The sequence below is a fragment of the Bos indicus genome, chromosome 3, assembly GCF_029378745.1.
Source record: "Bos indicus isolate NIAB-ARS_2022 breed Sahiwal x Tharparkar chromosome 3, NIAB-ARS_B.indTharparkar_mat_pri_1.0, whole genome shotgun sequence".
Lineage (NCBI taxonomy): Eukaryota > Metazoa > Chordata > Mammalia > Artiodactyla > Bovidae > Bos > Bos indicus.
In genome coordinates, this window is record NC_091762.1 from 36121094 (window position 1) to 36146845 (window position 25752).

Sequence of the window (25752 nt, forward strand, 5' to 3'; positions counted from 1 at the left end):
GAGTAGTCAGAGCACACTTTTTTGTTGAAACTGTAAACACATTAAAATTTATCTTTCTATGCTTTTAGCCCTCTGTTACCCAATTACCTTAGACACTCATATAGGACATAATTTTTGCTAATTCAGAAATGGACCTTTTCCCTCAAAAAGGGGAAAAAAAAATTTTTTTCTACAAAATTCCTTAAAAATTTACCAGGCTTATGACATTTTCCCTACATGAAAAGTATAATTTTCAGTTCTTTTAGTTTGCCTTCCTGGTAGAAGAAGATAATAAAAGTTGCCAAGGAGGTCGGCTACACTACAAATCCTGTTTGAGTCACTCACTCAGTTTTAGAAAGTCCAGGTGAGAGGGGCTGGCAGTCAGGGAAAGCACCGGCACTCCCTGTGCTTGACACGTGTAGTTGCTCAGAGAATACTGTTAACAGCAAATGAAGTTGCCTAGTTTAAATTTTTGTTTAGTGTTTAACTAAATATTTAACGCTTAAACTTGTTTAGTCACTAGGGATGGAGATACAGATTCTTCTTGTCTTTTAAAGCATATCCAACAGCATGATTATGAACATCCATGCCAGCCACAGGAAGATTTTTAGAGTCATGAGTTCAAACATTGTAAGCCCAGTCTTTTTAAGAGACTCTGGCAAGTCATGATATAAGAACCAGTTTATAATTGAGAAGTAAAAGAGAATCATTCATTTAAAATTTAATCTTTGTTACAACTAGCCTTTGTTCACATATTATTCAGTTATTGATTCCTTCAACATATAATAATCACCTACCACAGACAAGGCAGTGTTCTAGGTATGGGAAATAGTAGTCGAGAATACAAAGGCCCTGACCTTATGGAGCGTATACTTTAATGAGGAGGCTCTGACAAGTCCTATTTCTATACAGGATGAGAAGCAAAGATCTCACTCCCAAAGTGACCAGAAAGCAGTGAGGGTGTGAGTTGGTGCGTCAGTCAGCAATAATTTCTCCATGGTCTCCAAGATCTTACACTCCAGGATTATTCAGTTGTTACCATAGAGCGGGATTACAAGCTTAGATTAGATTTATATTATCCCAATGTTTTATTCGCTTGATGCTAACTTTGTATGGAATGAGAAGAACACTAAGATCATTCTGAAGATTAAATGAGGTGCTATACATACAGTGTTGCACAGAGTGCTGATAACATGGTAAACACACACAGAAGTCAGCTGAGCTACTGCTGATTCTGCACTTCCACTGTGGCTGATGCTCGCCCCACTAGTACCAGGCCCTCATCTTCTAACACAGCAAACATTTCCATGTATTTCTAATAGTTGAATTACCAGTTTTAACTCATAGCAACTTACATCTTTGTTTTTATGATTTTTTAAAATATCCCTTGCTCATTTTATGCCAAGTCCTGATTAAAGATGGACTCTTATTTAAAGCATTGCTTCTGTTTTTATACATGTGCCTTTCAAGAAGTGGTAGAGAGGAAACTCTACATACTCTGTATAGAAAGTTTGTGTAGGATGTCTTTAGAGTCATTACCTCTGGTTCATAGCTTTGGGTGTACTGCCAAATATCATCTCAGAATAACTTTTATGAAGAAGTAGTAAATACTAGGGGACATTGGCTTGGACAGGGCATGGTGTCTCCATTCCTTCTGAGTAACGGAGAAAGCAGAGCAGACAAGCCACAGACAAGGAGTACCCATGTTCTGGGTAAGATTGGAGCTCCAGCTCCCGGTGCCTGCTACTTATTATTATTTTTCTCTTAAATACATAGTCACCCTGGAAAAGAAAGACCTGAGGCATTGTGGAAGAGGCTGCTTGCTTCTGTATTAGCCTAGGTTAGAATGCATGCATGTCTGCTAAGTTGCTTCAGTCATATCTGACTCTTTGCAACCCTATGGACTATAGCCCATGGGATTTTTCAGGCAAGAATACTGGAGTGGGTTGCCATGCCCTCCTTTAGGGGATCTTCCTGACCCAGGCCTCAGACTTGTGCCTCTTATCTCTCCTACATTGGCAGCCGGGTTCTTTACCACTAGTGCCATCTCAGAAGCCCCTAGGTTAGAATGTTCTTAGGCAAATTAAAAACTATTCTCAAATGTGTAAAATATGGTAAGATTATGACAGGCCTACCTCATGTAATTTCAAAATAACATATATAAAGATACTACTTAGAATTAAACAGATATCCAGAGTATTGAGCAAGGAGCATATTAGCATTTCTAGGTGAGGAGTAGGCAATGCTCTGTCCTAGGACTGTGAGACTGTTTCTGCCTTTGCAATGACTTGAGTGTTTCCGCTAGAGATGGAGAGAGGAAGGAAGAGAACAGAGAGAACTCGGGCACAGCAGTGAGCTCTTGTGCTTCCCTAGAGACCCCTCATGCAGTGGCCCCGTGGAAGATGTTCTGCCCGGTCCTGTGGATCTCTGTAAGAATCTCATTACTTTCCAAAAATGGTCACAGAAAAACTGCCTTAGACTGCTGCAGGTGTACCCTTAGGGCTTGTATATACTGAGTTGACTTTTGCCTTTCTTGCTCTACAGTGAGCGCTTAATTATTTTCAGAGCTGCTACTGAGTAAGCTGTCTGACCTTAGGCAAGTCACTTAGCCTGTCTGGGCCCCAGCTTTCTCATCTGATGAATAAGGAATGAGATTAGATATTTTATTATGTTCTTTCAAAAGCAGCTCCTAGGTTTCTTTCTTTGTACACGTGAAAAAAGGAGGTAAGGTAGAATGGTAATGGACCATTATACTTGGGAAAGTGGCACAGTTAGCTATTTCATAACTTATTAATAGACCTTAGGTATTTCCCAAGTAAATGGAAGATTAGTTGGGCCAAAGAGTTGGTTAATGTTTAAAAAATTGTTCGTTACCTCTATATTTACATGGTCTCAAAGTTTCTCATCACAAGAACTTGTTAATTACAAAAGGGATAGAAAAACCATAAAAGTGATCAAAATTAGCATCACCAATGATGGGACAACTTGATATCATGTACCTCCTAATGTGATGCTCCTGAGAAGGCTGCAACACCAGTTTGGTGGTATTCCTGCCCTCCAGGGTCCACAGATGGAATCTAATCATGAGGAAACATCAGACAAACCCAAATTCAATGACATTCTACAAAATAATTGGCCTCTACTCTTCAAAAATATCGGTGTCATGAAAGACAGAGAAAGAGTGCAGAATTGTTTTAGACTGAAGGAGACTAATGAAACATGACAGCTGGACACAACAGGTAGAATCTTGTACCTGGAAGTATTTTCCTTTTTTTCTTTTTTACTATAAAGGACACATATGGGACAATTAACACATTTTGAATGTTTCTAGATTAGTAATTTTTTGTTTTTGATAATTGTAGTGTTAATGTGTAAGAGAAGAAAATCCCTTTGATTTTAGGAAGGACACGCTGAAATGGTCTTTCCCAGTGACTCAGCTGGTAAAGAATTTGCCTGCCAATGCAGGAGACTCAAGAGACGTGGATTCAGTCCCTGAGTTGGGAAGATCCCCTCGAGAAGGAAATGGCAACCAACTCCAGTATTCTTGCCTGGGAAATCCCATGGACAGAAGAGCCTTGGTAAAAGAGTCGGACAGGACTTAGCAATTAAACAACAAGAGTGAAATATTTAGAGATAAAAGGCATTACATCTGAAACATATTATAAAATAGTTCAGGAAAACTAAAGAGCTTAAAACAAATGTAAAATATTAACATTTGAGGAGTTTGAGTGAAAAAAAATTAGAATCCTTTGTACTATTCTTGCAATTTTTACATCTGAATTATTTTAGAAGTAATAAAATTTAGAGATGGTGCCTTTAGCTGAAGAGAACTAACAGAATTGGAGGAAAATGTCAGCATTCTCCTCCTCCACCTGCTCCAGGAACAGGGGGAGCTTGGTGCACTGATTTTAGGATGTGTAGAGTACTGAGTACATTGTACTTGAAACCATCTCTTCTTTACCTGTGACCATACTGTATTTACTTATTCATTCATTCGTTCTTTTAATCAACAAATATTTTATTCAACACTATGTGCCAAGTTCTGTTCTGGATGCTAAATATAACAGTGAATAAGATGGACAGTGGTGCTGCTAAGTCGCTTCAGTTGTGTCTGACTCTGTGCAACACTATGGACTATAGCCCCGCCTGGCTCCTCTGTCCTTGGGATTCTCCAGGCAAGAAGACTGGAGTGGGTTGCCATGCCCTCCCTCCAGGGGATCTTCCTAACAGGGATTGAACCTGTATCTCTTTAAGTCTCCTGCATTGGCAAATGGGTTCTTTACCATTAATGCCACCGAACAAATGTAAAACAAATAACTTCATGTGTGTGTGTGTTAGTGGCTCAGTTGTGTCTTATTCTTTGCGACACCAAGAACTATAGCCTGCCAGGATCCTCTGCCCATGGAATTCTCCAGGCAAGAATACTGGAGTGGATTGCCATTCTCTTCTTCCGGGGATCTTCCCTACCAAGGGATCAAACCCCAGTCTCCCTGCATTGCAGGCAGATCCTTCACCATCTGAGCCACCAAATTCTCCTAAGTCTTGTGAAGCAGATGCACAGGTGAAAGGGTACGGCAAGAGGACCTGTTTAACCTGGAAGGTCAGGGAAGGACATTTTGAAGAAGTGGCAGCTAGGTGAAATTTACAAGATCTACAGACAATTGGCAGGGTGTGGGTTACTGAAGGGTAGGAAAACACCAGAGTGAAGAAGCAGTTTGTGTGAAGGACATTAACAGGAAATAACTTGATACATTTAAAGAACTGGAAGGGGGCCAAATGTTTAGAACATAGTGAGTGGATTCTAATATGTACAATGGAAATGTAGTAGAGCATTATAAGCAGAAAATGATATGAACTGATTTACATTGTTTTGAAAGATCACTGCCTATTCTGTGAGAATGGCTTGGAGAGAGGCATGGACAGAAGAAGGGAGTGAGGAAAATTCCACAGATGTCCAGGGGAGGGATGATGGACATTTGGACAAAAGTTGAATAAAGACAGTAAATCAAGACAATGGGCTGATTTAGATATAATCTGGAGACTGAATTGACTGGATAAAGGAATTGAGGTAGAAATAGTACATGTGTGATATCTGCCTTAGATGACCCAAATGGTGAAATGATGGCCTGATCAAGAAGTAAAAGGGATATAACACATACAAAGGAGAAGGTAATATATTCAGTTTTGCACAAATTTTTAGTATCTGTGCATACTCAGTGGTTCAGTAGGCAGCTGATACTAAGAAGAGTGGCTGGGGTTGAAGATAAGAGTTATGAATCATTCATACTTCATCTCACAGTTTCCATAGAATATATATTAATAGTATTGTTTTTATATAGGTTTTAACAATTTCTTCAAGTGTATTGCTCCCTGAAGCCTTGGAAACCAGGTTCCTTTGCTTCTTATTCTCAAAATGCACTTTGCACAGCGCCTCTCATAAAATACGTGTTTAGGAAGGGCTAAATGAGTGAAGTCAGAGCCTCAGGTCTTTGGGAAACATAGCAGGTATTAAAGCACTATGTTATTTGAAAAAACTGGGAAAGATGAGTGGGTTTGAAAACAAACAAAGAACAGCTCGATCATTTTGAGGCTATGACAAATCTTATAGCAATTCTTCAAAAATTGACAAAGGCTTCCTGGGTCTTTGGGACCATACAAGTGAGCTTGCAGGAAAAAGTAAAAGCCAGAGCCAAGCCTGCTTCTTCCTAGTGCGGTTGCTTTCCTTTCATGCAGGTACCTCTGTGATTCTATTAGCCATCTGACAAGGTGCTTAAACTTCATTTTAGCCAGTGTTTTAGAAACTTGGAGAATTTGTATCATTCATATTTATTTAACTCACTGTAATGTAACTTGCTTATTCCTGATAACTCTTTAAATATCCTGATAATATCTTAGCCTATTAGTTTTGTCACAGTCTTAATAGTGGATAATATTTATCTCCTTTATACTAACTCCTCAAACATCCACCGAGTTTTTAACTTCTTGCCCTTGTAGTTCAACATACCCATATTTATCTACTCATATTCTGATCTCCTGATTTTATCCTCAGTCTTTCATCTTCTTTTTCCTTGGTCATTTGGGATGTGACTTTGATTTAATCTAATTTTATGCTGGTAATTTAAATATTTGTTTTAATCTCATAAAATAGCTTCTTGAACTGCCATAAAAATTATCATAAATTGAGGGGATTAATAGCGACAGAAATTTGCTCTTCCTGTTTTGGAGGCCACAAGTCTGAAATCAAAATGTTGGCAGGGTTGGTTCCTGCTGGAGTCCCTGAGGGACAATTCACTGCACGCCTCCCTCCTTTTCTGGATGGCCGCTGGCAGTCCTTCGTGTCCCTGGCTTACAGACAGCACTCCCCATCTCTGCCTTGTGGTCACATCACCTTCTCCTCTGTGGGTCATCTCCCTTTCTCTTCTTTTATAAAGAAACTTATTTCATTTACAGCTCATCCTAACACAGGATGATTTCATCTTGAGATCCTTAACTTATATCTGCAAAAACCTATTTTCCAAATAAGATCACATTCACAGGTTTTAGGTGGACATAACTTTTGCAGGGGTTGAGGGCAGTGGAGGGATGGGTGGGGGTGAGGCACCCTTCAACTCACTATAGTCTCACAGTACTAATTTTAAATTTTTCTCCGAATTTTTCCATCCTTTTCTTTTTTTGTTGGAGTTATCAGAAGACTGTGCATTATTAGGGTAGACAGGTAGTCAATGGATAGGGAATTAGAAGGGAAACATTACCTTAATACTGCAAAGTGTATTCAATGGCTTGTAACTTTCCTACAGTGAAATGCATGGTCTTCCTGAGAGAGGATACTTCTAGCCAATGAAAGTTTCCCCAATAACCTACATGAATGATTGTCTGAAGTATTATAAAATATACTTGATACAGAATAAGAACTTAGTAATTCTGATATTTAATAATTTAATTTTTAACAGAATACTATGTTATTCAAACACCTTTCACATATATTAATGTCTCCAATCTAGTGTCTCATGAACTGCCAGCCCCATGAGAAGCATCCAGGGAAGGTTTCATTGGTTAAATAAATGTACCAGAAGTGCTGCTTATATGATATAGCAAAGTGACAAGTTTCCCTAGTTTATCGCATCCTGCAACTCTGTATCATAGTGTCTCAGCATATGTAATGTTTGCATCGTTTGCTTTAAGAGAGTTAAATATGTGATGTACTTAGAACAATGTCTGGCATGTGGGAAGTGCAAAATACACACTTTTTCCTGGGCTAAGGTGGGTCCAACATACTGCTGACGTTTTGTGTATTCTTTTCCTTAGGATGTCTATCACATCCACAGAATTTACTGTTCTTGGGCAACTGATCAACCACAGCTGCACATCTTCATTATTAGGTCATGTTGGGCTTCCCTTTTTTATTTACTTTTATCAGGAGCTTTACTAGCTACTGTAAGGCATTTTTATCCTGAACTTGATAGCTTTAACAGTTAGTAGCCAGGACCCCGGAGAAGGCAATGGCACCCCACTCCAGTACTCTTGCCTGGAAAATCCCATGGATGAAGGAGCCTGGTGGGCTGCAGTCCATGGCATCACTAAGAGTTGGATACGACTGAGCGACTTCACATTCACTTTTCACTTTCATACATTGGAGAAGGAAATGTCAACCAGCTCCAGTGTTCTTGCCTGGAGAATCCCAGGGACGGGGGAGTCCGGTGGGCTGCCGTCTCTGGGGTCGCACAGAGTCAGACACGACTGAAGCGACTTAGCAGTAGCAGCAGCAGCAGCAGCCAGGACCCAGGGTCATTTCAGAAATCTATAGCTTACAGACTGAAATTCTACAGATACAAGTAACCTCACTCAATGCTATCTTTTTTCGTGTTTCAAAGCTCAAAAAGCAGTCTATATGTTTTAACATGTCTCATTTTGTATACCGTTCTTTCTATAAACCTTATTTTCTAAAGTTAAAACTGCTCTCAGTATGTGTAATGCTCCCCAACTGACTATGGTATCCTCATGTGGCAGCCTGACCCAAGGCTTTGGTTTTTCTGGTCTCTCTCTTCTAAAACAAACATAAACTGAGAAGAATTCTTTTTTATTCTTTCCCCTCGCTAAAATTTGGATTAGGCTCCTAGCTTTGAGGAACAGTGCTAGAGCTCTTTTTTGCCTCGTATCTATGACCAGTGTCCAGCTTTCCCTGCTGAATTCCAGATCTGCATAAGGGAGCCAGTATTAACTCTGCAACTCTCGCCTTTCCTCATAGCATGAGAAGTTGAATACAAACTTGGTCAAGGTTTCGTTTCATTCACAGCTTTAAGTCAATATTTTAAGACTCCACTTACATCAGACACTCTACCACACATACCCCTTGGGTGTTACATGCTAGCTTAACAGCTGAACAACAGGGCAGTGCAGGGGGATTCTAGGATGGAGGCTTCTCAGACTTCACGTCAACCCTGGTAGAGGCTTTTTAAAGCAAATATCTTTTGAGACATTTCTGAGAGGCCATCTTCAGGTTTCGCTTATACTCAGGTGACTTTATGTCCACAACTACACAAAGCATCTAATTATTTTTTGAACAAAATTTTTAAAATGCTTATTTTGTTCCAGAAACTTGACTTGTTGTAGCTATTTATCATCATTAGTTATCTCTTTGACTCTTGAAACCCTATGGACTTTAGCCCCCCCCAGGCTCCTTTGTCCACGGAATTCTCCAGGCAAGAATACTGGAGTGGGTTGTCATGCCCTCCTCCAGAGCCTTCCTTTGACCCAGAGAACAAACTTGTGTCTCCTGCCTTGGCAGGCGTATTCTTTACCACTAGTGCCACCCGGGAAGCCTGCCTGTCTCTTCAAAGCTACTCCAAGTTAAATACACTATATGCAGACTCTACCACGATAACCTTTCATACGATGTGCTTTGTTCCCTTCCTTGCCGTATTTCTTTTTCAATAAACTACTCAGATTTATCAACCCCTTGTCATATACATGGTTGCCAAATTTGTCACCATCCTGGCCACCCTGCTATGAATACATTCACATTTTTAAGAATTGAGCACAAGCATTTCAGGATTGGCTAACTTGCTCATTCAAATCTTTTCCTATTCAGAGCTCCGTCTTTCTATCCAAAGCTCCATCTTCCCAGTTAATTTTCCCTCTTTTTCTTCATTGTTCTCCCTCATAGGGAAGTTCTTAAAGAACTTCTTTCCTCATCCCTTCTTTAGCTATTACAGTCTCACCATTAAGCCCCACAGGTCCCCACATTCATTCATTTGACAGATCTTAACACATATATATGGAATCCAGAAAAACGGTACTGATGAGCCTATTTGCAGGGCAGGAATAGACACAGACGTACAGGACAGACTTGTGGTCATGGCGTGGGGAGAAGACGGCGGGACAAACTGCGAGAATAGCACTGACATATCCACACCACCATCTGCCAGATAGACAGCTAGGAGAGAGCCGCTGTATCGCGAGGGAAGCAGCCTGGTGCTCGGTAACACCCGGGCGGTGTTAACACGAGAGGGGTGGGTGTTGGGGTGGGGTGGGAGGAAGGCTTATGAGAGGGGGACATCTGTATACTTATAGCTCATTCACGTTGTTGCGTGGCAGAAACCAGCACAACATTGTAAAGCAGTTACCCTCCAATTAAAAATAAATTTGAAAAAACAGATCTTTATTGAGGGCCTACTGCAGGATGAGCATTGTTCAAATTACTGGGGATATACCGTGGTGGAAAAAAAAAAAGACAAGTCTGTGCCTTTGTGGAACTCACATGGTAGTGGGGACAGTGGATAACAGATAAAAATAAATTATATAGTTTACTAGAAGAAAGGCCAAAAAGGCAAAATGGTTGTCTGAAGAGGCCTTACAAATAGCTGTGAAAAGAAGAGAAGCTAAAGGCAAAGGAGAAAAGGAAAGATATATCCATCTCAATGCAGAGTTTTACAAGGAGAGATAAGAAAGCCTTCCTAAGTGATCAATGCAAAGAAATAGAGGAAAACAACAGAATGGGAAAGACTAGAGATCTCTTCAAGAAAATTAGAGATACCAAGGGAACATTTCATGCAAAGATGGGCTCAATAAAGGACAGAAATGGTATGGACCTAACAGAAGCAGAAGATATTAAGAAGAGGTGGCAAGAATACACAGAACTGTACAAAAAAGATCTTCATGACCCAGATAATCACGATGGTGTGATCACTTACCTAAGGTGAGATATCCTGGAACGTGAAGTCAAGTGGGCCTTAGGAAGCATCACTATGAACAAAACTAGTGGAGGTAATGGAATTCCAGTTGAGCTATTTCAAATCTAAAAGATAATGCTGTGAAAGTGCTGCACTCAATATGCCAGCAAATTTGGAAAACTCAGCAGGAGCCACAGGACTGGAAAAGGTCAGTTTTCATTCCAATCCCAAAGAAAGGCAATGCCATAGAATGCTCAAACTACCACACAATTGTACTCATCTCACATGCTAGCAAAGTAATGCTCAAAATTCTCCAATATAGGCTTCAACAGTGCATGAACCAAGAACTTCCAGATGTTCAATCTGGATTTAGAAAAGGCAGAGGAACCAGAGATCAAATTGCCAGCATCTACTGGATCACAGAAAAAGCCAGAGAATTCCAGAAAAACATACTTCTGCTTTATTGACTACACCAAAGCCGTTGACTGTGTGGATCACCACAAACTGTGGAAAATTCTTCAAGAGATGGGAATACCAGACTATCTGACCTTCCTCTTGAGAAATCTATATGCAGGTAAAGAAGCAACAATTAGAACAGGACATGGAACAACAGACTGGTTCCAAATTGGGAAAGGATTATGTCAAGGCTGTATATTGTCACCCTGCTTATTTAACTTATAAGTAGAGTACATCATCCTGGACTGAGTGAACCGCAAGCTGGAATCAGGACTGCTGGGAGAAATATTGATAACCTCAGGTATGCACATGACACTACCCTTACGGCAGAAAGCGAAGAGGAACTAAAGAGCCTCTTGATGAAAATGAAAAAGGAGAGAGAAGAAGCTGGCTTAAAACTCAACTTTCAAAAAACAAAGATCATGGCATACAGTCCATCACTTCTGGCAAATAGATGGGAAAACAATGGTAATAGTTGCAGGCTTGATTTTCTTGGGCTCCAAAATCACTGCAGATGGAGACTGCAGCCATGAAATTAAAAGACGCTTGCTTCTTGAAATAAAAGTTATGATGAACCTAGACAGCATATTAAAAAGCAGAGACATCACTTTGCTGACAAAGGTCTGTCTAGTCAAAGCTATGGTTTTTCCAGTACTCATGTATGGATGTGAAAGTTGGACCATAAAGAAAGCTGAGTGCTGAAGAATTGATGCTTTTGAACTGCGGTGTTGGAGAAGACTCTTGAAAGTCCCTTGGACTGCAAGGAGATCCAACCAGTCCATCCTAAAGGAAATCAGTCCTGAATATTCATTGGAATGACTGATGTTGAAGCTGAAGTTCCAGTACTTTGGCCCCCTGACACGAAGAACTGACTCATTGGAAAGGACCCTGATGCTGGGAAAGGTTGAAGGCAGGAGGAGAAGGGGATGACAGAGGATGAGATGGTTGGATGGCATCACTGACTTGATGGGGATGAGTTTGAGCAAGCTCCGGGAGTTGGTGATGGACAGGGAAGTCTGGCGTGCTGCAGTCCATAGGGTGGCAAAGAGTTGGACATGACTGAGTGACTGAACTGAACTGATACTAGAAGTTGGTGAGTGTTTTGGAAAAATAATTTAACAGTGTAATGCTACTCAGGGGTTCTGGGAGTGGTTTATGAATTTAACTGAGGTGGTCAGGTGATGAAGAACAAAACTAGAGATTCGTTTTTCTTCCTTTTGGTTGTTTAGTAGAAAGCTGGTTCAGCAGTTTTGAATTTTCTTCATAGTAGAACAGCTGCTGGCTTCACAAGCTCCCCTTTCTAACAAGGTCACTTGGATGACCAGTGCTGTAGTCTCTTTGGGCTGCTGTAACAAAATGCCATAGACCAAGTGTCTTATAAACCCTAGAAAGGTATGGTTCATGCTTCTGGATGTTGGAAAGTTCAAGGTGAAGATGCTGACAGATTTGGTATCTGGTAATGACCTGCTCTCTGGTTCACAGAAGGTGCCATGTGTCCTCAGCTGGTGGAAAGGAATGAGGAAGCTCTGTGGGATTGCTTTTATAAGAGCACTAATCCCATTCATGCAGGCTTCATTCTCATGACCTAAGCACCTCCGCAAAGCCTCACTTCCTAGCGCCATCACATGAGGCATTAAGTTTCAACGTATGAATTTGGGGGATGGTAAAGGGGTCACAAATATCTGGTCCAGAGTAAACGGGGAGTTTCTACTATGATAAACTCACATAAATACCCTAATCCATCTGAAGAGCAGGCTACTTGAACTTTGACCATGACATTGGCAGAACTTCCATGCTCATCGTCAACAGTAGGACGGTGGGAATTTAGGGGACTGTGTGCCCTCTAACTACTTCTTTGCTTGTATATCACTCCCCACCCCACCCCCCGCAATACTCTCAGGTTTTTCTCTGTATCACATGGCACAACTGGCATGTGTCCATGGCTCTTTTATGGGCCATTGGGGTAGGCCTCATTGTGAAAGTAACTGTTGAATAAAAACTCAAGGAAGTGCGCACAGAGGAGCCAGTGCAAAGGAAGGCACATATATGATGTGTGCAGTGTGAACAGAGCAGCAGAGATGGAGACAGAGAGCAGATCAGCCTATGTGCAGCTGTGGAAGACTTTAGCTTTTACTCTGGAACAAATGGGAAGCCATTGGAAGGATTTAAACAGAGGGGAAACGTGTTCTGACTGTAATAGGATTGTTCTAGGGAGCCTGCCTGGGTACAGTCCATAGGATTGCCAAGAATAGACTGAAGCGACTGAGCACGTGAGCACATCAACAGTGTAGAAACAGGAAGACCAGTCAGGAGGCTTATGCAGCAGTTCAGCAGCCTGGACCAACACGCATCCAGACAGGTGATACATTGGGTTAGCTAAAATGTGGGGCTTCCCTGGTGGCTCAGAGGTTAAAGTGTCTGCCTCCAATGCAGGAGACCTGGGTTTGATCCCTGGGTCGGGAAGATCCCCTAGAGAAGGAAATAGCAACCCACTCTAGTATTCTTGCCTGGAGAAACTTATGGACGGAGGAGCCTGGTGGGTTACAGTCCACGGGGTCACAAAGAGTCAGACATGACTGAGCGATTGCACTCACTCACTGGCTCAAAATGTTCATTCAGGTTTTTATATAATATCTTATGGAAAAACCTGAACGAACTTTTTGGCCAACCCAGTATTATGATGGTGACCCAGAGGGACATTCTGACACATCAGATGTGAGACAGAATAGCAAGAGAATATTCTAAGATGACTGTAAGGTTTTTGGCTTAAGCAACTGGAAGATTGGAGATTTTTTTTTTTTAGGGAAGTACTCAAATGGAGCCTAAATTCTACTCACAGCACTAAGATGAGTGATTTCTGTATCTCAGTATCAACTCTCTCTCTTCACTAATTTGTAAGCTCTTTTGAAGTCTGATGCTCTGTCTTAAAGAGTAAGCATTTAGAATAAAGTTCACATCTTGGTAAACTAGATACCTATAAATAATCTGAAGTCCCCTGAAATGTCAAATGATCTCATTTTCCATAACAATAAGGCCTTATTATACTCAGTTTTTCTCGTTAATGGCTTTATATATTTAGATTGTGCAGTATTGAATACCAAGTAGCTGTTTATATTCATAATAAGTTTAAGTATTCCTTGTCATATCTTTGAATTTTAGGTTAGAGGAAATTTGTCCATTTACCAGATGTCAGCATTCAATTAAGTAAAACCAATATTATATATAGTGGAGAGAGAGTTGATGCTGAGACACAGAAATCACTCATCTTAGATAGTGCTGAGAGTAGAATTTAGGCTCCATTTGAGTACTTCCCTAAAAAAAAAAAAAACTCCAATCTTCCAGTTGCTTAAGCCAAAAACCTTACAGTCATCTTAGAATATTCTCTTGCTATTCCATCTCACATCTGATGTGTCAGAATGTCCTGCTAGGTTACTGTCAGAATTCAACCAATCTGAATTAGTTTCTTCAGTGACAATATATAAAATACAGAATAAACACTGTGTACTTGAGAGAGATTGGGGGAACAGATATTTGATACTATGTCTATGAATGTTGCTGCAAGTCTAAGAAGACATGACTAGGTTCCAAAATAAAACTAGGTTAAGGATCACAAATTTAAATATTCATTAAATTCTCAACATGTTCTCTGTTGCTGGGCCATCTGTAGATGATCCTGGTAAAAGGAATTCCTGGATCCTTCATAGTGGGTCCACATAGGAACACAGGTCTTCAGGAAAATCTCTAGGCCACTGGGCCCAAACTCAGGGACAGCTGTGTTGATGATGGTACCATTGGTACAACTATCTGATATTTTTTACTGATAACTTTTTTGTTGTTAACATAAAGGAGTGTGAATACCTGTGGTTGTTCCAACTAAAGGTTCAGCATTAGGTAATTCCTGCCCCAGAGAATAATTACCAAATGCTTAGCCTCATCTTCAGTTATACAAATGATGGATAATTAAGTGGTAGTTCAAAAATACCTTGATTTGATAATCAATACCTTAAGGACAAGTGTTGATTGAGCTTGGTCTCTGCAGTGTACAAATTTCAAATGTTATTGAAAATCAAGTGGATTTTCATTTGCTCATGAACATGAATAGCCTAATCAAGGGAGAGCATAGCATTTTAAAGCAATGCTAAGTTAACCTTGACAACAGAAACGTGTGTCAATACCAGTTCACTAGTACTTTTTATTCTACTGTGAACATTGTGTTCCTTTTTTAATTGACATACTTCTGTGGCTCTGTCCTCTCAGTCAAGTCTCAGAACTGAATAATATTCAGTAGTGATTTGCCAGTCAGTTTATGATGGTTATGCCAATAGCTTCTGTTTCTATTAGAAAATGTCAGTATTTCAAGTTTTAACTTGGAAGAGTTAATATTCGACTGTACTTTAAATAACTCCTAATGAGAACTATTAAGTCCCTAGACTATGAGCTACTTATTTGCTAATGTTCCATAAACATTAGCCCATTTGAATGCCAGGTATCATATGAAATTAACCAGAGAGACCTACCTGGTATGATGGTCTCTCTGAGCAATGTTCTCCGTCTGTGCTAATAAGGAGTTGAAAGTATTTGAGGAAGGAGGAAAGTTAGGCCCTAAACTAAGGCATGCAGTTTGCAAATGATTCTTTTAATGAAAAAGGTCTCAACATAGATTTTTAATATTATCTCAGTGGATACAGATATGAATACAAGTTCTTGTTCTTAAGAAGCTTCCTGGAATAAGGTGATATACTAGCACCAGGCTCTCTATAGTATTAGGTGGTGAATGAATTTTAGGCCAGGAAGTAAAAGGAATGGGAGGTTATAACCCCTCAATGTTCCCATTTGAATGTCACTGTTACTCAGCTGTTTCAATTCCATTCCAGGGTATGCACCTACCAATAATTCTTACATTAGCGTCTTGGTACAGTTGGAGGAGTATGATGTAGAAAACGTCTATCTGTATGTGTGTGTAGAAATAGGTGGATATAGTCTCACTGTGGGCATAAATGTTTTATAGGTTAAACCATTTCACAAAATATCTTTATCAAATACTTTATTCTGACATTGCTTACATCTAGATTTAAGTCCATGCTTTCCTAGGGAGACACATTCTTTTACACTCTTATCTCCAGGCATTCAAATGGTGTTTTGCCAGCAATACAAGAATTTAGGACCCAAAGGCAGTGAAAATTGGTATGTAGAAAGAGTGACAACAATAAGTTATGCTACAATGTGTAGGAAACTAGAAAGCATCGTACCAGCACTTACGATGTTTGGCTGAGAGCTACATATTGGGATGTAAGAGGTTAATCAGTTTCTCTCCTGAGAAGATTCTCAGGCCTATGGTATGGTTAATGCCATGAGACCTACTGTATTTAATAGCTGTTCAGCATCTCAGGAAAAAATGATAGTTGTTGTAGGAATATCACTGATAGATTATGGCTCTCAGGGATCCTGAGCAACAAGATGTGAACATATTTCATGTTCTTTCCTTTGTGTTGTGCCGGGTTTTGTTGGAAGTTGAGCAGTTAAGTGAGCAAAGATGAGCTCAACAAATAGGAGGAGGAGCTATCTACCTAAATTTGAGATTTAAGTACCATTTAGTTGTGTTTTCATTGATTTATTATTTCTTCCTTCTAGAGTTAACTTATCTTTTGTTATCTTTCAGACTCTTGACTTGAGTTACCTTCATTAGAAATTTTGGGAAAATACCACTTCTTTTTATTACTCCATGGATAAATAGTCCCAGAGAGAGAATCAAGGATGGACACTTAGAAAACAGTTTAAGGAACAAATTCTCCTCATTACACAGAAGTAACGAGTAGAATAAAGAGTTCTCCCAAACACTGGATAGGAATCTTGGCACCAGATTTTCTGCCAATAGTAGAGTTAGGGTGCCATTTTCCTCATTCAGAGATGGCGTCCTTTCCTCTCTTTAACAATAGATATAACATGACCTGAAAATCAAACAAACCAGTTGCATTGCATGGTAATATAAAGTCAATTGCATAGATTATAAAATTAGTTGTATGGGCACATACTGCACATTAAAAAAAAAAAGTATAACTTGGAACATGCAGTGGACTAGAAGAGAACCTTGATTATCAACAAGGATACACTTCAGGGTAGGTTAAATATGGGTGGCCACTTACTAAAAAAGTGTCATGCATGCATCAATTTATATATGAACCCAAGAACCACTGAACCCCTCCTTTCAGTTCCTCTGCCCCATCTGTTTGGTTGGAATCTAGCTGCTGCTGCTAAGTTGCTTCAGTCGTGTCCGACTCTGCACGACCCCAGAGATGGCAGCCCACCAGGCTCCACCGTCCCTGGGATTCTCCAGGCAAGAACACCGGGGTGGGTTGCCATTTCCTTCTCCAATGCATGAAAGTGACAAGTGAAAGGGAAGTCGCTCAGTCGTGTCCGATCCTCAGCAACCCCATGGACTACAGCCTACCAGGCTCCTCCATCCATGGGAGTTTCCAGGCAAGAGTACTGGAGTGGGGTGCCATTGCCTTCTCCGGGTTGGAATCTAAGCATCCCCTTAATGAGCTACTGCTATTCTTAGGTACAAGAGTATGTTAATAACCCAGATTCTTTCAAGTTCATCCTTAAGGTGAGGTGTGCCTTCTCAAGAACCAGGATGGTAACTATTGCATTCCAGACAGCAGGGCAGAATAAAGAACAAGAGAAGGGTGGAGTTGTGTGCCAGCTGCCTTCCCAGAAATGATGCCTCATGATATTTTTGCTTACATCCCATCCCAGTAGCAAGAACTTAGTAATAGAGTCTCTGGGCAAACATAGCTCAACCAAATAACTTATTACATGGATTAAGGGGAGAATAAATACTGGGAGAAAGTTTACAATCACACTTCCTATTCTATTACAATGGTACCTTGGCATCAGCAGGGAGAGTTTTAAAACTGTCTAAGGTGGTACCTGAAGCAGAGGGATAGATGCAGAGTAGGCAGCAGTGAAGAGCCTTGACTCGAGTCACACTGTGTAGGTTTGAGTCTAGGCTGTTCTCAAATATGAAGAAGAAATATAATGGGTATCTTCCTCTGAGTTTTTATGATAATTAAATGAATAGAAAACACTGAGCAGTTTTTGAGCATCTAAAAGCATAGATATTTTCTGTACATTCCTACAACTGGGGGATATATTTACTGTCTTTTCCACATATTTTATTTTTGGAAATAAGCTACCATGCACATGCTTGTTTGGAGGGTGAGGGTGGTTCCCAAAAAATTTTATGAATGATTTTCTTGAATTTTCAATGGGTTCTGCATATTTCATTGATGCCACCCTATATAGGCTCTTTATATCTCCTCTTTATATCAGTTATAATGTGAAGTGTATTACATTAAGAATTTAGATGATCGCCATCTCCACTGATGTGACAAAGTAGGAATTGTGCACCATATCAAGAGAAGGCCATCCTTGGGTGGAAGGGGTTCATCGATGGCAGCATGGAGGGGTATGCTGTGTTCACCTGTAAAGGGATGGGTCACAATGAATTGCATTAATGTCAATCAAAATGTAAAAATCTGGCTTGTTCTTCATTTAGAAATGGTGATAGGAGACAAATGGGTGAAAATGAAGCTTGATATTTCAACTTGGATGTGACAATTTTCTTAAGGTTATAGACAGCGAAATAGCTGTGTCAAGATATGTTTTGCCAACACCTAAATGCTCTTTGCTTCTCTCTTTTTCTTTCCTTCTCTAAGCCCCTTCTTTGTTCTGTGGGTTTTCTTTTGTAACTCCACCAGACTACAGCTTTGTCCCCCCTTCTTCCACTCCTTTCTGGTCAGGTACTGCTTTACTGCTTTTATATGTCTTTTCAACTTGCTTTTGTTTGCAAGTATTTTGACTTCTGTGTATGGCTTCTCATATAGATACATTTCCTCACAAGCAGCCCCTCCAGTCACATTCCCACCATGCACTCTCCTTTTCTCTGTCATCAAGTCATCGTTTGTCTTGACATTCCCATCCTCCAGTTTTATGTGTGTGCTCGTGTTATATTTCAGCAAGACATTTTTTCTTTCATCAGTTGGAAAGAATTGAGAGGTGAAAATATAAAGGGAGAATGAAGTGCTTTATAAAACCAGTTTTCTTGAGGATCAGAAATTTTAGTTGGGAAAAGCCAGTGTTCATGTCTTTCCATTAAGAAAATAAATAGGACCAAAATCCCAACTTTATCTCCAAATATAAGAATAGAATTTAGTTCATATTGCTTTGAAGGATGACTGTTCATCTGCTTGTGCAAGGCATTCTGGTCTTAATTTCTGTCATTAGCCAGAGAATGTAAGGGCTGTTTATGTGACATGTGGGGAGTACATGATGACTGAATAAAGTATGTTTTCTTACAGATTTAAAAAAATTAACCTGTAAACCCCAATGGAATAATAAAATATAGTACTAGAAGGCCCTTACAAGTCATCTGGTATAGACCTTTCATTTTATAGGTGAGAAGAATGTGGCCCAGAGGGGTTAAGAGAACTGTACAAGGTCGCACAGTTAAGTTGATGATGGGTTTTTCCATCACTGGGGTGTTTTTATGTGCATGACTCTAAGAGTAGTGCCCCAGTAATGGGATGGTTTTCAGTAAGGAAACTATTAAAGTGGTTTGTGTCCGAACAGTAAAATAAAATGACCTATTTTTGCTCCCTTTACAGTTCTGAAATCTACAGCATTGCCATTCGTTTATCTTATGATGGACACCTGGAGACTAAAAAATTTCTATCATTGCAAAGCTCTGGAAAATAGGCCAGAGATCCCAGTCTCCAAGAGGGCACACTTTTCCAGGGTGACAGTCATAACTGTAGCTGCCTAGACTCTGGGAACTGTTACAAATATGATGTATGGCACTTCCCATGGTTTTTTTTCCTTTCTTATACTTCAGTTTCTCTACCATTTAAGGTTTATAAAGTTCCACCAATCCCAGGTGAGTGATTCTCAGAATCACGGAAAATATAATTGAAAATACTTTATAACCCCAAGGAGCAACAGGTAGAGATGTTAATATGAAATGTGTTCTGAAACACCAGAGACGAACAGATGTCTAGCTTGAACTGAATTTTCCTTTCAGGACAGGCAGGTGAGGGCAAAGAAGAGGTTAGCTCCTCTCCTACCATTGAAAAAAAAATCTAAGTATAGGAGGCGAACACGCTGAATCTTGTTTTTGGTTATGTATTTCAGTAAAGATTTTCTATACCATCTGAGCCACCAGGGCAGTTCTATAAAATTTGTTTGAAACAAAGAAGATACATGGATGGTGTTTATTATTTTTTTCTATGAAACATGATTTAAGCTGCTTCACAAGTGAAATTATATATAAAAGAGTAACTGTCTCTAAATAAATTTAACTAAAAAAAAAAGGCTATTTGAGGGGAGGAGATGCCATTTGACTAGAAATGATGACATGGATTCAGTAGGAGCCTTTCAGAGCAAAAAAAAAAAAAAAAAGTTGATTGTTTTGAGTCTTAGTTGAGAAGCTTACAAGATAAAAATGTGAAGCTTTTACCATAGAGGTTCTAGTTAAAAATGGATTACTATGCCGTCAATAGGAAATTTATGCTAGTTATTTGAGATTCTGTCACCCTAGATAGTAACTTAGATATTAACCTTTTTTCCCACCAAACTACAAAAACTAGTCCCTGTTTGGAAGTTCCTGTGAAGAACATGAACACCGAATAATGAGTCTTTAAACTTTGTGAACCTGACTACCGCTGACTGAATTGAAACAGCAGTTCTGCTGCTTTCAAGCCCCTCTGCCATCATCACTAGTCTGTAATGAAATCACGGCTGTGCATCTTGATAGCATCTATAGCATCCATCTGACTAGCTTCTTATGATTGGTAAAGTGCAAAGCCATTCTGACGCCCCATCATTTCTTTACAGTCTTAAGTCCAAAGGTGCTGGGCATCGCTATTGCTCGGTATGACTTCTGTGCCAGAGATATGCGAGAACTGTCCCTGCTGAAAGGAGATGTGGTGAAGATTTACACGAAGATGAGTGCGAACGGCTGGTGGAGAGGAGAAGTGAACGGCAGGGTGAGCGTCCCTCTCAATGTGACCATCATGTAAATGAAGGGGGCTGGGCAGCCACTGGCACCCATGATGCTGGGGGGGAACCCCTACACCACCTGACAGTTGTCACCCCCCCAGAGTCCTGGCTCCACATGGGTGGTGGTCCTTACTGAAAACAGGGACTCCAGAAAAATGCATTGCATGGCTAGGATACTGACATAAATAAAGTTTACTTAGGCAAATTTGATGGCTTCCTATTGGGAAAAGGGTTTAGGAGCATGTCAGTTCTTTTGAGTCTGTAAACCTCTTTTTAAGTCTAGAGCATCAGCTTTATGTGGAGCACAAAATACCTGTGAGAGCCACTGATCTAAATTAGAAAGAGCAGCATAGGACCTCTGTCTTTATATCCTGTTCTATAGCAGAAAGAGCATTAAGTAGTAGAACCCCTTAATTTACATATTTGTGTCCTCGCAGAGTAGAATACTGTTGAAGCGTATTTTATTCCACCCTTTCTACCACTCACTCTATTGGGCTTTTAGGAGCAGTTTAAACCAATCCTCTTCATCTGCAGTGGGCATTAAACCCCAGCTTAATTCTGGGTGTTATGAAAATGAAATGCTCTGTTTGTAGAGCCTTTTGAAGTGGTGGATAGAGTCACATTGCTGTGTTGGTTGCTCTTCCTTTTTAGGTGGGCTGGTTTCCATCCACGTACGTGGAAGAGGACGAATAAATTCCAGTCCAGCGTTGCACTGCACCAGGAATTTCAGAGACGGGATTAACAGCAGCCTGTACAGCATTATGAACTCACTGAAGTGTTTAAAAAGCTGCCTTTCTGGCTATTCAGCATCTTCCCTCTCTTTCCCCTCCTAAGTCTTAATGCTGGGATTTCTAAAGATGCTGGTACTGACAGATTAATGGCTCGCCTAGAGCTATGCAAGAAACAGCCTGCCCGTCTGTCATCATCAGGGACCAGGGCAAAGCCAAAAGCTTTCTTCCCCCAGAAAGCCCTGAAAGCACATTGGTTCATGTTTCTTTCTATTTCTCCAGTCAGATGTCATGAATGCCAGCCATTAGTAAATGTTTAATGTGTATTTACTTTCTTCTCCTGTGCCATTCTCCAGAATTTTTGATGGTACAAAGCAGCAGAAGTTTAATTTTGCTTTCTTCAGCATGAAGAAAAATGGGAGTTCTGCCAGTGGGGCAGCTTACTGAAAAGGTCCAGCATTACTTGTCTTAAATTGCCCGGCAAGGTGACTCAGTGCCTGGCAAACACTTGTACCCCACCTCCCCACCACCACCGGTGTTCCTCATGTGAAAGTTTAAGAGGCAAATGCTCAGCTTGTAAGTGACATAGGTGGGAGGGAGGAGTCAAGTATTCATTTGAAAACCTAATTATATTTGCAAACTTTTTCATAAGAAGACATACGCCAAAAAGTGGATAAAAGAATATCTTCATGTTAAATCTTTACAACCTCCATGATTTCATAGGGTTATTTTAGAAAATGTAGTACTTCACTTTATGAGATAATCTGGGCTGGGTATGTTTTTTTAGGTAGTTACAAGTAACCTGAGTTAAGGTGCCATTGTTTACATAGACAGACCAACGACTATGATTTATAGTAGGTCATTTCAGAGAAGCGACATTATTAACCTATGCCTTTTCCTCCTCCCCGACTCCCCTGCCCAAATGAAAAAGACCTGGGACATACATGCTGATTCCCACATGTTCCTGGAGTATTTACAGTAGCACAACCAACCTCGTTGAGGATTTCTGAAGGAAAGCACATTAAGGTCCTTTATGCATTTCCGGGACACAAAGGAGAGTCACTAGACTTTTCTGTTTCTGATCTTATCCACTGTGGGCTCCCAGCACTCACTGAGGCTCTTCCCATCTGAGTCCATTTCCGGGTGTGTATTAACTGGTGGGAAGATAAGTCTGCAGTGCATTTATTTGACCAAGTCTTCACTGTTTATATGAGGAGTCTAAGTACATTTTTCCTGGGATGTACAGAGTGCCCAGTCAAGAGAATCAAGTTAAGACACTAACTTGGCCCTTTCCTGATGAAATATTTTCTCCATAGCAGAAGTCATGTTCTGACAAGACTCAGTATCTACAGAAAACATTAGAAGCATTAACTGCATAGAGCCAAATTAGGAACATTTAGTTCTGAAATCTTGGATCATCTTTAAAATGAGGTGGGTGCGATTGGCCTTCTCCCCAACCCACTGAGGGCCAGAACTTGATGTTTGGTGGATACTTCTCCCTTTAGAGACCCTCGTGGGCTAGGACTTCTCAAATAGGATAGATTCAGGACCTTTACCTCAGAATTATGTAAACTGTGATTGTGTTTTAGAAAAGTTACTTGCTAAAACCAGTTAAGTTTTTGTATATGTGTAAATGATCATGAAATTGAGTTTTATAAGATGTTCTGTATAGTGAAGTTACACACTCAAGGTGTCTCTTGGAGTGGATTCTCTCCCATAAAGTCTTATCTGCAACATTGTGTCTGGGTAATGTTTTGTCTGTTACTGTCTGCCAACTGTTACCAGAGAGCAGCTTCATACAAACTGAAACACTCCTGTGTAAAGTACTGTAGCTTGTGCTGTTTCTTTTGTTGTTTTTTAGCCAATAGACTCCCTCTCTTGCTACATTTCATGGACCTGGGGGTTTCCCAGCAGAGGATATTAGCATCCCTTTTCATGACCTTACCATTTACATCTTTGTCTATGTTAAATACTTCATATTGGAAACTTTAAATGCTGCCGATTTGTGTAGATTTCTAATACCAAAGACAGAAGTAAATGTTTTCCATATACTTTGTCTTGCCTGTATGCAGCCCTGTGTAATATGGTGAATTAGAGTGGTATTTCACTTTGTAATATTTTGTAAATATGTCAATATAATAAATAGTTACTACTTGCATTACATCGATTGAGAGCGGAAGTCTTTCCATTGAACAGTTCCATACATAATTCAACATGTGCAGATCTCATCATAAACACAAGACTAGAAGCCCTAACTGTGATCTGCAATAGTTGCAGATAATATATCATTGACATGCTTACCACGTGCCACACAGTTCTAAATGCTTTATGTGCTCTAATTTACAATAACCCCAGGAGGTATAACCCCATATTATCTCCACTTTTCAGATAAAGGAACAGGCATTTTGAGAGGCTGTAGCTTGACCCACCTTACAGAGCTGGCAAGTGTCAGAGAGTTCCAGCTTGGGTGGTCTGACTCCAGAGCCTGTACCACCACACTTAATAGGGGCAAAAGGGTTTCCTTGGTGGCTCAGCGGTAAAGCATCTGCTTGCCAATGCAGGAGACACAGGTTCGATCCCTGAGTCGGGAAGATCCCCTTGAGATGGAAATGGCAACCCACTCCAATATTCTTGCCTGGGACATCCCATTAGACAGAGAAGCCTGGTGGGCCACAGTCCACAGTTTCGCAGTCAACAGGGACAAAAGGGAGATTAGGGATGTCAGACTGCATAGTTGAGCAGCTGTGATACCAAAGAGTGGTTTAAATGATTGAAGATGAGCACAATTCAGAAACAGTCTCCTATTCCTGCCTCCTAAAAGAGAGCCTCAAATAGATATTGCCTAGAGGGAGAGGTGTCAGAGATTGACCTTTATCTACTTTGATTCAACCTTTCCATAGCAAATGATGAAGTGCTAAGCCAGAGAGACTTGGAGGCAAGTTTCCCTTGGCAGAGCACGCCTGTGGGTTGTCCCCAGTGGTGGAGGCAGGTTGGCTCAGAACAGCAGGGAAATCCATTCCTTCTAGAGAGCAGAAAAGGCCAGTTCCAAGGTAATAGCGTCTGGTTGATGTCACCAGCACACTGTGCTTAGAAATACAAAATCTCCCCTATTTCATTATAGTATGGTGGGTTACTCTAGTCCTGACTCCCACTGCTTGAAGGGCTGATTCCTTTGGATTTCTCTTCAACATGTTATCATTGATGGGACTTTAGACCTTGTATCTTATCATCACCACTCTTACCACTACCAATCATGATAAGAACTCCCTCTTCATTTATTAGTTTGGAGAAGGAAATGGCAACCCACTCCAGTACTCTTGCCTTGAAAATCCCATGGACGGAGGAGCTTGGTGCATGGGAATAACCCTTATAAATCATTAAAATATTGTCTTCCATCAAGTAATTGAAGTAAAATATATTGATAATCAGTTTTTAGGTGCCTTGCTTTGTTCTATTTACAGAAGAGTGATTAACCGTCGCCCCAGACACCAGCATCTCTGGGTTCCCATCCCATCCTCACCACACAGGGGCTCAGCCAATCAGTATAATAAGAGCAGGTACTTGATCGGAGGTTGTGGGACTCAACTGAGACTGTACATATAAAGTGTGATTGTGTCTGGCTTGCACTGAACCATTTTTATCACTGTCATTATGGTGGTCACTGTCAGATGGATTTGCTGTCAAATTTGGGTAGTTGCTATATGAATCTTTGAATTCCTTCAGTGTAAATCAGGCTCACTTATTGGATTAAGGGGTAAAACTACAGATTCTCAATTAGACAGTCTTTCTAGGAATGATGTTAAATCATCTGGTATCATAGAAAGTAGAAGTTTTAGCAGTTGCACTTGGGTTCAAACCCCAGCACCACCAGTGACTTTCTGGGCACCAATTTCATCTTCTGTAATAAAGGGATAATTATAAGTGTCTGAGAGAGTTGAAGGATAAATCATAACATATGAAGAAAAAGATGCCAGTAAAGAGCCTGGCACATGGTAGGTACTCAAGAAATGTTGATCCCCTTCCCCTGATGAATTGTAAAATGCTTAGGGACCAGATTATGGACTGGAAGCTTTCATTTTAAATACTAAAGCTCATGTTTTCTTACATATAATCACATTTTGAGCATTCAAATTACAGATGGAATAAAAAGGTGTGTGTTCAGGAAGATTAATATTCAAACCCACAGAAAACCTCAGAAGTTGAATTTAACAGCTCTACATTATTTTGACTAGGAAAATAGGATTATCACCCATCTCATAATCATTTAGACTTAGTCCATTAGTCACTTCATTTTTCACTGAAACTAGTTTTCTGGGATTGGTTGAGCTCTGATTAGAAATGTTATGCTCTAGCGTCTGGCAGAC

General features: G+C 40.3%; 1 protein-coding gene across 1 annotated transcript in view; it reads left to right on the plus strand.

The window, feature by feature from the left end:
• VAV3 (vav guanine nucleotide exchange factor 3) overlaps window positions 1–23551 on the plus strand; it is a 434748-nt gene extending 411197 nt beyond the window's left edge. The window contains exons 26-27 of the mRNA XM_070779927.1: window positions 20496–20647; window positions 21312–23551. Coding sequence (XP_070636028.1) covers window positions 20496–20647; window positions 21312–21353 — 194 coding nt within the window. The 3' untranslated portion in view covers window positions 21354–23551. The remainder of the gene's footprint in view (window positions 1–20495; window positions 20648–21311) is intronic.
• Window positions 23552–25752: the final 2201 nt, after the last annotated feature.